The 11,479-nt window shown below is 39.5% G+C and overlaps 1 protein-coding gene and 1 long non-coding RNA gene across 2 annotated transcripts in view; both read right to left on the bottom strand.

The window, feature by feature from the left end:
- Positions 1 to 5,186, bottom strand: part of LOC120546694 — an 11,158-nt gene extending 5,972 nt beyond the window's left edge. The window contains exon 1 of the long non-coding RNA XR_005636921.1: positions 4,641 to 5,186. This is a non-coding gene — a long non-coding RNA (uncharacterized LOC120546694). The remainder of the gene's footprint in view (positions 1 to 4,640) is intronic.
- A 578-nt stretch (positions 5,187 to 5,764) lies between these two features.
- Positions 5,765 to 11,479, bottom strand: part of LOC120546456 (galectin-8-like) — an 11,560-nt gene continuing 5,845 nt past the window's right edge. The window contains exons 3-5 of the mRNA XM_039781383.1: positions 9,446 to 9,534; positions 8,834 to 8,999; positions 5,765 to 6,047 (exon numbers count right to left, since the gene is read on the bottom strand). Coding sequence (XP_039637317.1) covers positions 5,898 to 6,047; positions 8,834 to 8,999; positions 9,446 to 9,534 — 405 coding nt within the window. The 3' untranslated portion in view covers positions 5,765 to 5,897. The remainder of the gene's footprint in view (positions 6,048 to 8,833; positions 9,000 to 9,445; positions 9,535 to 11,479) is intronic.

Raw genomic sequence — 11,479 nt, 5'->3', positions numbered from 1 at the left:
ACCCATTTACGGTCGAAACCCGAAAAACGTCGAAAAAAAAAGTCATAGTACGTCAAAAGTCTTAAAACACAAGTGAAGCGTCAAAAAAGTCAAAATCGAAAACCCGTGAAAAGCCCAGTATAAAGTACGTCGAAAACCCAGTCATATAGTGCTGCCGGAAAAGGTATTCCATCGAAAAGTCGTAAAAAGCATAGTGTATTGCCGAAAGTCATAAAAAAGTCGCTAAAGAAGTGCCGTCGTGAAAACCATAAAAGTCATATAATAGTACGCGGAACTGGCGTAAAAAGCCCATAGTATGTTTGAAAAGCCTGCAAAAACAAGTATATCGAAAAAGGCATACTGGCGCCCACCAAAAGTTCGCATAGTACGTCGAAAACCCAGCAAAAAAGTCATATAATAGTGGCCGAAAAGTCAATAAAAAAACAGTATAGTACGTCGAAAAAAAGCCCGTGAAAAAGCCCGCATCAGTACGTCGAAAACCCATAAAGTCATAGTATCAGTATGTTGAAAAATAAGGCGAAAAAGTAATAGTATTAGCATGTCGAAAAAAAAAGACAATAAAAAAGTCATAGCATAGTATGGCTAAAAAGTCATAAAAGCCCTAGTTAGTAATTTCGAAACTCATAAAAGTCCCATAGTACGGTAGCATGTCGAAAACTCATAAAGTCATAGTAAAAGAAAAAAGTCGTAAAAAAGTCATAAGTATAAGCATCTAAAAAGAAACGTAAAAATCATAGTATAGTTGAAGAAAAAAGGGTCAAAAAAAGTCATAGAATAGTATGTCTGAAAAACCTAAATGTCATAAAGTATAGCTATGTCAAAAAAGTCAAAGTAGTATAAAGCATGTCGAAAAAGTCATAAAAAAGTCATAGGTATAGTATAAGCAATCAAACCCATAAAGTTATAGTATAGTATGTCAAAAAAAGCCGAAAAAAAGTCATGAAGTAGAGTATACTGTCGAAAAAAAAAGTCATAAAAACGTCATAGTATAGTATCGTCGAAATAATCGTAAAAGGTCATAAAAGTGTAGTATGTCGTAAAAAAGTCATAAAAAAGTCATAGTATAGTATAAGTCTAAAAAGGTCGTAAAAGTATAAGTGTATGGCATAATCGAAAAGAAGTGATAATGTCAAAAAATCTAAAACGTCATAGTATATATACCGTCGAAAGTCATAAAGTCATAGTAATTAGTATGTCGAAAAAAAAGTCGTGAAAAAGTCATAGTATGGGGTAATGTCTAAAAAGGTCGTGAAAAGTCATAGTAGTATGTCGAAAAAGTCGGAAATCGTAAAGTATTAGCATAATCGAAAAGTCGTAAAAAGAATCAATAGTATAGTATGTCTAAAAAAGTCGTAAAAAGTCATAGTATAGTATGTCGAAAAGGCTCAAAAAAAGTCATAGTATTAGTATGTCGAAAAAAAAGTCGTAAAAGTCATAGTATAGTATATCGAAAAGTCAAAACAGTCATAGGAGGTATATACCTAAAAGTCGAAAAAAGAAAAAAGTCATCATAGTATAGTATGTCGGTAAAAAAAAGTTATATAAAGTCATAGTATAGTGCATATAAAAAAGGTGACAAATTAAAGAAGTAAGGCAAAAAGGTCAAAAAATATAGTAAAAGGTATCGAAAAAGTCATAAAGTCATAGTATAGTATGTCGAAAAAAGCCGTAAAAAAAGTCATATAGTATGTCGAAAAGTTCGTAAAGTCATAGTGCTAGTATGTCGAAAGTCATAAAAATGTCATAGTATAGTATGTCGAAAAGGTCGTAAAAAGTCATGTCGTAAAAAAAGTCGTGAAAAGTCCATAAACAAAGGTCGAAAAAGCATAGTGGCGGCGTTTAAAAGTCAGAAAAGTTAAGTAGTATTAGTATGTCGAAAAAAGCTATGTCCATGGTAGTAGTGCTGCCAAAAAGCAAAAAGTCATAGTATGTCGAAAAGCCCGCAAAGCTGGCATATATCGAAAAAGTAAAAAAGAGTAGTATACGTCGGTGAAAAGGTCAAAAGCGCCAAGTGTTAAAAAGTCAGTAGTGTAGTAATCGAAAAGTGGTAAAACGTCATAGTTAGTATGTCGAAAAAGTCGTAAAAAAAGTCATAGTATAGTATGTCTAAAAAGCCAAAAAGTCATAGATATATGTCGAAAAGTCATAAAGTCATAGTAAAATAGGTCTAAAAAAGTCGTAAAAAAGTCATAGTAGGAGTATGTGAAAAGTCGTGAACGCCATAGTATAGTATGGTCGAAAAAGTCATAAAAGTAGTATAAGTATTAAAAAAGGTCGAAGCTAAAAAGTCATAGGATAGTATGTCAAAAAGTCATAAAATGTCATATATAGTATGTCAAAAAAGCATAAAAAAGTCCATAGTATATGCGTCTAAAAAAGTCGTAGATAAAAGTCAAAAGTCAAAACTCATAGTGTTAGAAGCAAAGCATGGATGTGCGAAAAGCAAACATATGTCTTCGCCACTAATATGACTCCTTTTGATAAATCCTTTACTTTGACTTTTAAGTACCTTTTTTGAGCACCAGATCGGCACACAGAGAAAGTGAGTTCCCTGGTTGAATAGGCATTGATCCCCCGGATCCAGCCAAATCGTCTGCAGGGATTCCACAGTTAACTCAACCTGTGGAACCGAGGTCCCCCTGAAGCCTCACGTCAGGGAGAAAAAGACTAGTGGTGGACACAGTCAGTAGCTGATTATTGTTTGATTTGTCTTATCCTGATAAGCCATCAGCGATCCAACGTCTCCCATATAATGTACAGAAAATTAAATGTGGGAAAGCATATAAAATAAACAACATGTAATCAACCAATCAATCAATCCAATCAACCAACCACCTCAATCAATCCACCGATCACCGACCGTTAATATTTGATGGGAGGAAATACTCAGGAAACCCCAGCCCGCTGGAAACGCAAATTCCAGTGGCGTTTTTGTGTAATGTGTGGTGGTTGTCTTAGGTGGGGTGTTGTTTGTTTGTTTAGGTTTGGTCTCCAGTGGCTTTTTTTAGGTGGTGTATGTTGTTTTTAGGTGGTTGTGGTTGTTTTAGGGTAGCGTATTTGTTTGTTTGTGTAATATTTTTTTTTTTTTTTTTTTTTTTGTTTTGTTTTTAGGTGTGTAGTTTGTTTTTTTTTTTTTTTTTTTTTTTTTTTTTTTTTTGGTAGGTTTTTTTTTAGGCGTCTGTGTCCTTAGGTCCTTTTTGTGCATTACGTGCGTTCTGTCCTAGGTATGCGTCTGTCTGTTGTGCAGCAGTAGGTGCGCCATGGTGGTGGGAGGTGTGGTCTCCAGGTGGGGTAATGTAAGGTTTTTGTTATGTGTGTGTGTGTGCGTGTGTGTGTGTGTGTGTGTGTGACTGGTTCTTGTATGTGTTAGCTGGTTACGTGTGTGCGTGTGTGTGTGTGTGTACGTTTTTTATTTTATTTATTTTTTTTTTTTTTTTTTTTTTTTAGCTGGTTCTGTGTGTGTGTGTCGTTGGGGCTGCGTTGGTTCTTGTGTGTGTGCGTGTGTAGCTGGTTCTGTGTGTGTGTGTGTGTGTGTAGCTGGTTCTGTGTGTGTGTGTGTGTAGCTGGTTCTGTGTGTGTGTAGCTGGTTCTGTGTGTGTGTGTGTTTTGTGTGTGTAGCTGGTTCTGTGTGTGTGTGTGTGTGTGTTAGCTGGTTCTGTGTGTGTGTGTGTGTGTTGTGTGTAGCTGGTTCTGTGTGTGTGTGTGTGTGTAGCTGTGTCTCTGTGTGTGTGTGTGTGTGTGTGTAGCTGGTTCTGTGTGTGTGTGTGTGTGCGTGTGTGTGTAGCTGGTTCTTGTGTGTGTGTGTGTGTTGTAGCTGGTTCTGTGTGTGTGTGTGTGTGCGGCGTGTAGCTGGTTCTGTGTGTGTGTGTGTGTGTGCGTGTGTGTGTAGCTGGTTCGTGTGTGTGCGTGTGTGCAGCTGGTTCTGTGTGTGTGTGTGGTGTGTGTGTGTAGCTGGTTCTGTAGTGTGTGTGTGTAGCTCGTGTGTGTGTGTGGTGCGTAGCTGGTTCTGTGTGTGTGTGTGTCGTTATGTGTGTAGCTGGTTCTGTGTGTGTGTGTGTGTTTTTAGCTGGTTCTGTGTGTGTGTGTGTGTGTGTAGCTGGTTCTGTGTGTGTGTGTGTATGTGTAGCTGGTTCTCGTGTGTGTGTGTGTGTGTGTGGTGCGTAGCTGGTTCTGTGTGTGTGTGTGTGTGTGGTTCCTTATTGTGTAGCTTGGTTCTGTGTGTGTGTGTGTGTGTGTGGTTCTGTATGTGTGTAGCTGGTTCTGTGTGTGTGTGTGTGTGTGTGGTTCTGTATGTGTGTAGCTGGTTCTGTGTGTGTGTATGTGTAGCTGGTTCTTTGTGTGTGTGTGTGTGTATGTGTGTGTCTGTGTGTGTGTGTGTGTCTGTGTGTGTGTGTGTGTGTGTGTGTGTGTGTGTGTGTGTGTGTGTGTGTGTGTGTGTGTGTGTGTGTGTGTGTGTGTGTGTGTGTGTATGTGTGTCTGTGTGTGTGTGTGTGTCTGTGTGTGTGTGTGTGTGTGTGTGTGTGTGTGTGTATACACCAGAGAGATGAACAGAAGAACTTGAGCTGGTCTACGAGCGGTTCACATGGTTAGTTTATTAGATCTGGGATCAGGCAGTTAGAGAAGCACAGCTCCACCAGAACCTGGTCCAGAACCTGGTCCAGAACGTGGTCCAGAACCTGGTCCAGACTCTTCATTAGCTTTACAGTTTGAGGCGTATATATGATTTAAAGTTTACAGACGAGTCAACGATCAAAAGACTTTACAGCCTGCAAAAGACTAAAATAATACATAGAAATAATACAATAATTACATCTGACACTGAGAAGAAGAAAGGATTACCATTCATTTCATTACTGATTAAACTGAAGATTATTTTCTTCATCAGTTCATCTTTTTAAAAATGTCTCAAATTCAGTCGGTCCGAAACCCAAAGATATAAAAACAGAAAACTAATCAGGAGAGCTCCGTATGGGAGAGGCTAAAAACACACAGCATGGTCTCTTCTTCTTATAGAAATAATATTCATTATCAACAAAGGTTGTTACTGTTCTTCTGTTGATCGACTGATTAACAAAGACGACAGACAGACAGGCAGAGAGAGAGACAGACAGACAGATAGAGAGAGAGACAGACAGATAGAGAGAGAGATAGAGAGATAGAGAGAGACAGACAGATAGATAAAGAGACAGACATACAGACAGAGAGATAGATAGAGACAGACAGATAGAGAGACACACCTAGAGAGAGAGACAGATAGATAGACGGAGAAACAGATAGAGGACAGACAGACAGATATATAGACAGATAGAGAGACAGAGAGAGAGACAGACAGATAGAGAGACAGAGAGATAGAGAGAGACAGATAGAGGACAGACAGACAGAGAAACAGATAGACAGAGAGACAGATAGAGAGACAGACAGACAGAGAAACAGATATATAGACAGAGAGACAGACAGAGAGACAGACAGATAGAGAAACAGATAGACTGACAGAGAGACAGACAGAGAGACAGACAGATAGAGAAACAGATAGACTGACAGAGAGACAGATAGAGAGACAGACAGATAGAGAAACAGATAGACTGACAGATAGACTGACAGAGAGACAGACAGAGAGACAGATAGAGAGAGACAGGTTCACATTACATTTATTATTACATTAGCGACATACATATATATATATATATATATATATATATATATATATATATATATATATATATATATATATATATATATATATATATCAGAGGTACCACGCCTCTGGAGCAACTAGGGGTTAAGTGCCTTGCTCAGGGACTCATTGGTTGATGAGGCATGTGTCATATCCACTGGGCCATCAGAGGATGTTAACAGCGTGCAGCGTGGCGTGCAGCGTGGCGTGCAGCGTGGCGAGTTCAGAGGAGGATGACGGCGTGCAGCGTGGCGTCTCCCAGGACCTCCAGCTGCGTGATGCGCCTCAGGTCCTGGACCCGGTGCTTGTAGTCCAGCTGGTGCTGCCCGTTAACGGCCACGCAGAACTGCTGAGACTCACACAGGACGATCATCTGCAACGGAAACACCACGAGGAGTATTTAAAGGTCCATGGTGCTCTCTGGATGCCTTTATATAGACCTTAGTGGTCCCCTAATACTGTATCTGAAGTCTCTTTTATATAGACCTTAGTGGTCCCCTAATACTGTATCTGAAGTCCCTTTTATATAGACCTTAGTGGTCCTCTAATACTGTATCTGAAGTCTCTTTTATATAGACCTTAGTGGTCCCCTAATACTGTATCTGAAGTCTCTTTTATATAGACCTTAGTGGTCCCCTAATACTGTATCTGAAGTCTTTTTTATATAGGCCTTAGTGGTCCCCTAATACTGTATCTGAAGTCTCTTTTATATAGACCTTAGTGGTCCCCTAATACTGTATCTGAAGTCTCTTTTATATAGACCTTAGTGGTCCCCTAATACTGTATCTGAAGTCTCTTTTATATAGACCTTAGTGGTCCCCTAATACTGTATCTGAAGTCTCTTTTATATAGACCTTAGTGGTCCCCTAATACTGTATCTGAAGTCTCTTTTATATAGACCTTAGTGGTCCCCTAATACTGTATCTGAAGTCTCTTTTATATAGACCTTAGTGGTCCCCTAATACTGTATCTGAAGACTCTTTTATATAGACCTTAGTGGTCCCCTAATACTGTATCTGAAGTCTCTTTTATATAGACGACCTAGTGGTGCCCCTATACTGTATCTGAAGTCTCTTTTATATAGACCTTAGTGGTCCCCTAATACTGTATCTGAAGTCTCTTTTATATAGACCTTAGTGGTCCCCTAATACTGTATCTGAAGTCTCTTTTATAGAGACCTTGGGCGGTCCCCCTAATACTGTATCTGAAGTCTCTTTTATATAGACCTTAGTGGTCCCCTAATACTGTATCTGAAGTCTCTTCTATATAGACCTTAGTGGTCCCCTAATACTGTATCTGAAGTCTCTTTTATATATGACCTTAGTGGTCCCCTAATACTGTATCTGAAGTCTCTTTTATATAGGCCTTAGTGGTCCCCTAATACTGTATCTGAAGTCTCTTTTATATAGACCTTAGTGGTCCCCTAATACTGTATCTGAAGTCTCTTTATATAGACCTTAGTGGTCCCCTAATACTGTATCTGAAGTCTCTTTTATATAGACCTTAGTGGTCCCCAAGTCTCTTTATATATAGACCTTAGTGGTCCCCTAATACTGTATCTGAAGTCTCTTTTATATATAGACCTTAGTGGTCCCCTAATACTGTATCTGAAGTCTCTTTTATATAGACCTTAGTGGTCCCTAATACTGTATCTGAAGTTTTTTTTTATATAGACTTTAGTGGTCCCCTAATACTGTATCTGAAGTCTCTTTTATATAGACCTTAGTGGTCCCCTAATACTGTATCTGAAGTCTCTTTTATAGACCTTAGTGGTCCCCTAATACTGTATCTGAAGTCTCTTTTATATAGGCCTTAGTGGTCCCCTAATACTGTATCTGAAGTCTCTTTTATATAGACCTTAGTGGTCCCCTAATACTGTATCTGAAGTCTCTTTTATATAGACCTTAGTGGTCCCTAATACTGTATCTGAAGTCTTTTATATAGACCTTAGTGGTCCCCTAATACTGTATCTGAAGTCTCTTTATATAGACCTTAGTGGTCCCCTAATACTGTATCTGAAGTCTTTTATATAGACCTTAGTGGTCCCCTAATACTGTATCTGAAGTCTCTTTTATATAGACCTTAGTGGTCCCCTAATACTGTATCTGAAGTCTCTTTTATATAGACCTTAGTGGTCCCCTAATACTGTATCTGAAGTCTCTTTATATAGACCTTAGTGGTCCCTAATACTGTATCTGAAGTCTCTTTATATAGACCTTAGTGGCCCCTATACTGTATCTGAAGTCTCTTTATATAGACCTTAGTGTTCCCCTAATACTGTATCTGAAGTCTCTTTTATATAGACCTTAGTGGTCCCTAATACTGTATCTGAAGTCTCTTTTATATAGACCTTAGTGGCCCCCGATACTGTATCTGAAGTCTCTTTATATAGGCCTTAGTGGCCCCCTAATACTGTATCTGAAGTCTCTTTTATATAGACCTTAGTGGTCCCCTAATACTGTATCTGAAGTCTCTTTTATATAGACCTTAGTGGTCCCTAATACTGTATCTGAAGTCTCTTTTATATAGACCTTAGTGGTCCCCTAATACTGTATCTGAAGTCTCTTTTATATAGACCTTAGTGGTCCCCTAATACTGTATCTGAAGTCTCTTTTATATAGACCTTAGTGGTCCCTAATACTGTATCTGAAGTCTCTTTTATATAGACCTTAGTGGTCCCCTAATACTGTATCTGAAGCCTCTTTTATATAGGCGAGATATTATTTATATAATAATAATCGCGATTAATTGCATTAATGTCAATTAATCGCACATTTGTATCTCTTCTAAATGCCCCTTGGTTTCTTGTTGTCCCATTATTTTTCTCTCTATTAATGCTCTTATCAACATGGACAGTAAGACAGACAGACAGACAGACAGGCAGTAAGACAGACAGACAGACAGACAGTAAGACAGACAGACAGACAGACAGACAGACAGTAAACCAGTGTGTGTAGCGTGCCTGTTGTTGTGTTTCCGGTCTAGCTAGATCTGGTGTGGTAGTTGTAGTTTTTCTAACGTTACTAGTTGTTGCAACAGCATGTGAAAAAACTACAAATTTTGCTGTGGCCAAAAAGATCGTTGAAAAGACCCAACTGATACCCGATCCTATGGTTACCCCCCCTGTGTGTGTGTGTGTGTGTGTGTGTGTCAGGTTACCTCAAAGTACCCCCCCTCTGTGAAGGGGAAGGAGTCCAGCTTGGTCTCCTCGGGGCCCCAGCAGCCAGAGATGAAGGAGTTCCTGACGAAGACCTTCTTCTTCAGGCAAGCGTTGAGATGAAGAGCGATGTCGCTGCTGTCGGGCACTCTCAGGTTCACGTACAGGCTGGAAAACACATTCAACTCAACTTTATTAGTCACTGACTCCACGTACAGGCTGGAAAACACATTCAACTCAACTTTATTAGTCACTGACTCCACGTACAGGCTGGAAAACACATTCAACTCAACTTTATCGGTCACCGACACCACGTACAGGCTGGAAAACACATTCAACTCAACTTTATCGGTCACTGACACCACGTACAGGCTGGAAAACACATTCAACTCAACTTTATCGGTCACTGACACCACGTACAGGCTGGAGGGAGATGTAGAGGGTTACTTTACAACAAGGACAACAGACAGACAGACAGACAGACAGACAGACAGACAGAGAGACAGACAGACAGTAAGAAAGAGAGACAGACAGACAGACAGACAGTAAGAAAGAGAGACAGACAGAGAGACAGACAGACAGACAGACAGACAGAGAGACAGACAGGTGTTTACCTCTGAGCGGTGTGATTGGTTACTCCTTTAATAGTGATGCTGCGTCCAACAGCCAGCCCTTCCTCCAGCTCCTTTCTGAAGGGAATAGTCTGAACACACACACACACACACACACACACACACAAGACTGATGTCATGAAGCGGTGTATGTATGACTCGCCAAAATCGTATTTGCCGTTTTGCCGTGTTATCGAGACGCATAATCGCTTTTTAGCGTGTTTATCAGCGCAATTCGGCCGCCATCAACCGACATTACGTTTAAATTTTAGCCGTGGGAGGTTGGCTGTGGTGGCTGATGGGTAAAACACAAGGGTATGCTCGGCTTCAGAACTGGAACCTCCTATGGCGCCATTCTGACGCTACCAAGCCATCACCTCCCGTTAGCATCCCATTGACTCCCATTCATTCTGATGCTATCAAGCCATCACCTCCTGTTAGCATCCCATTGACTCCCATTCATTTTGATGCTACCTAGCCATCACCTCCCGTTAGCATCCCATTGACTCCCATTCATTCTGACGCTACCAAGCCATCACCTCCCGTTAGCATCCCATTGACTCCCATTCATTCTGATGCTACCTAGCCATCACCTCCCGTTAGCATCCCGTTGACTCCCATTCATTCTGACGCTACCAAGCCATCACCTCCCGTTAGCATCCCATTGACTCCCATTCATTCTGACGCTACCAAGCCATCACCTCCCGTTAGCATCCCATTGACTCCCATTCATTCTGATGCTACCAAGCCATCACCTCCCGTTAGCATCCCATTGACTCCCATTCATTCTGATGCTACCTAGCCATCACCTCCCGTTAGCATCCCATTGACTCCCATTCATTCTGATGCTACCTAGCCATCACCTCCCGTTAGCATCCCATTGACTCCCATTCATTCTGATGCTACCTAGCCATCACCTCCCGTTAGCATCCCATTGACTCCCATTCATTCTGATGCTACCTAGCCATCACCTCCCGTTAGCATCCCATTGACTCCCATTCATTTTGGTGCCACTTTGACAGAGAATAACTTTACATCTGAAGAGTTTAAAGACTCTATTTGTCCGTTGTTTATTTCTAAAGAAACACGACAATGTATAAAAGGCTCCATTACCTTGTACCTCACGTTATGGCTCCGTAGCAGACGCTTTTATAACAACAGGCTAACGATTGGGTCATAACCACGAGACTTACTGTCACACAGTAGAGGAATTACCGTATAGTACAGGAGAAGCTCACAGGCAGTTTGGACTTCCATTATCTGTTTAGGTTTAATGACTAATGTTAACTAGCATGTTAGTGATCAGTAATTAGCCTGTACTTTCTGTCTCTATCTCAGGTCCATTAATCGTCATCCATTCATTTGTATATGTGTCATTAACGTTTATTGACTTATTATTGATTATTCAGTAAAAATGTGCCTTATCCTTCACTGGTCTCCTACATAGACAGGGGATCTATTGGTCCATTATATATGTAAGGTCTAGAAGTGGAGTTAATTCATATTTGAAAGCTGTAAGGCATAGAATTTAATAATTAACTTATATGTGAGTTCATTTACTAGAAATGTATTTACAATGTTTAGTCAGTTAATCATTTACATATTTATGTTACACAATTATTAGTTACATATTTACATGTTTACACATTTAACACAGGATTATTCTGTTGAATCTGCCTCTCTGATTCCATCACGTTTACCTCAGTCTGTTCTTGCTTCTGATTGGTTAGTGAAGTCACGTGTGAGGTCCGAACAAGGAAGTGTTGTTGTGAGCAGTGTGCAGTAAAGTACGGCTTGAGAGAGTTATTCGTCTCCATCCTGCTGTTTATTCTCATAAAGAGTGATCCACCACCACATATCGAACCTTCACGTTACATATATATATATATATATATATATATATATATATATATATATATATATATATATATATATACACATATATATATATATATATATATATGTATATATATATATATACATACATAAATATATATATATATATATATATATATATATATGTATGTATATATATAT

This window comes from Perca fluviatilis, chromosome 18 (genome assembly GCF_010015445.1).
Source record: "Perca fluviatilis chromosome 18, GENO_Pfluv_1.0, whole genome shotgun sequence".
Classification (NCBI taxonomy): Eukaryota; Metazoa; Chordata; class Actinopteri; order Perciformes; family Percidae; genus Perca; species Perca fluviatilis.
This window is presented reverse-complemented; position numbering and strand designations above follow the sequence as displayed.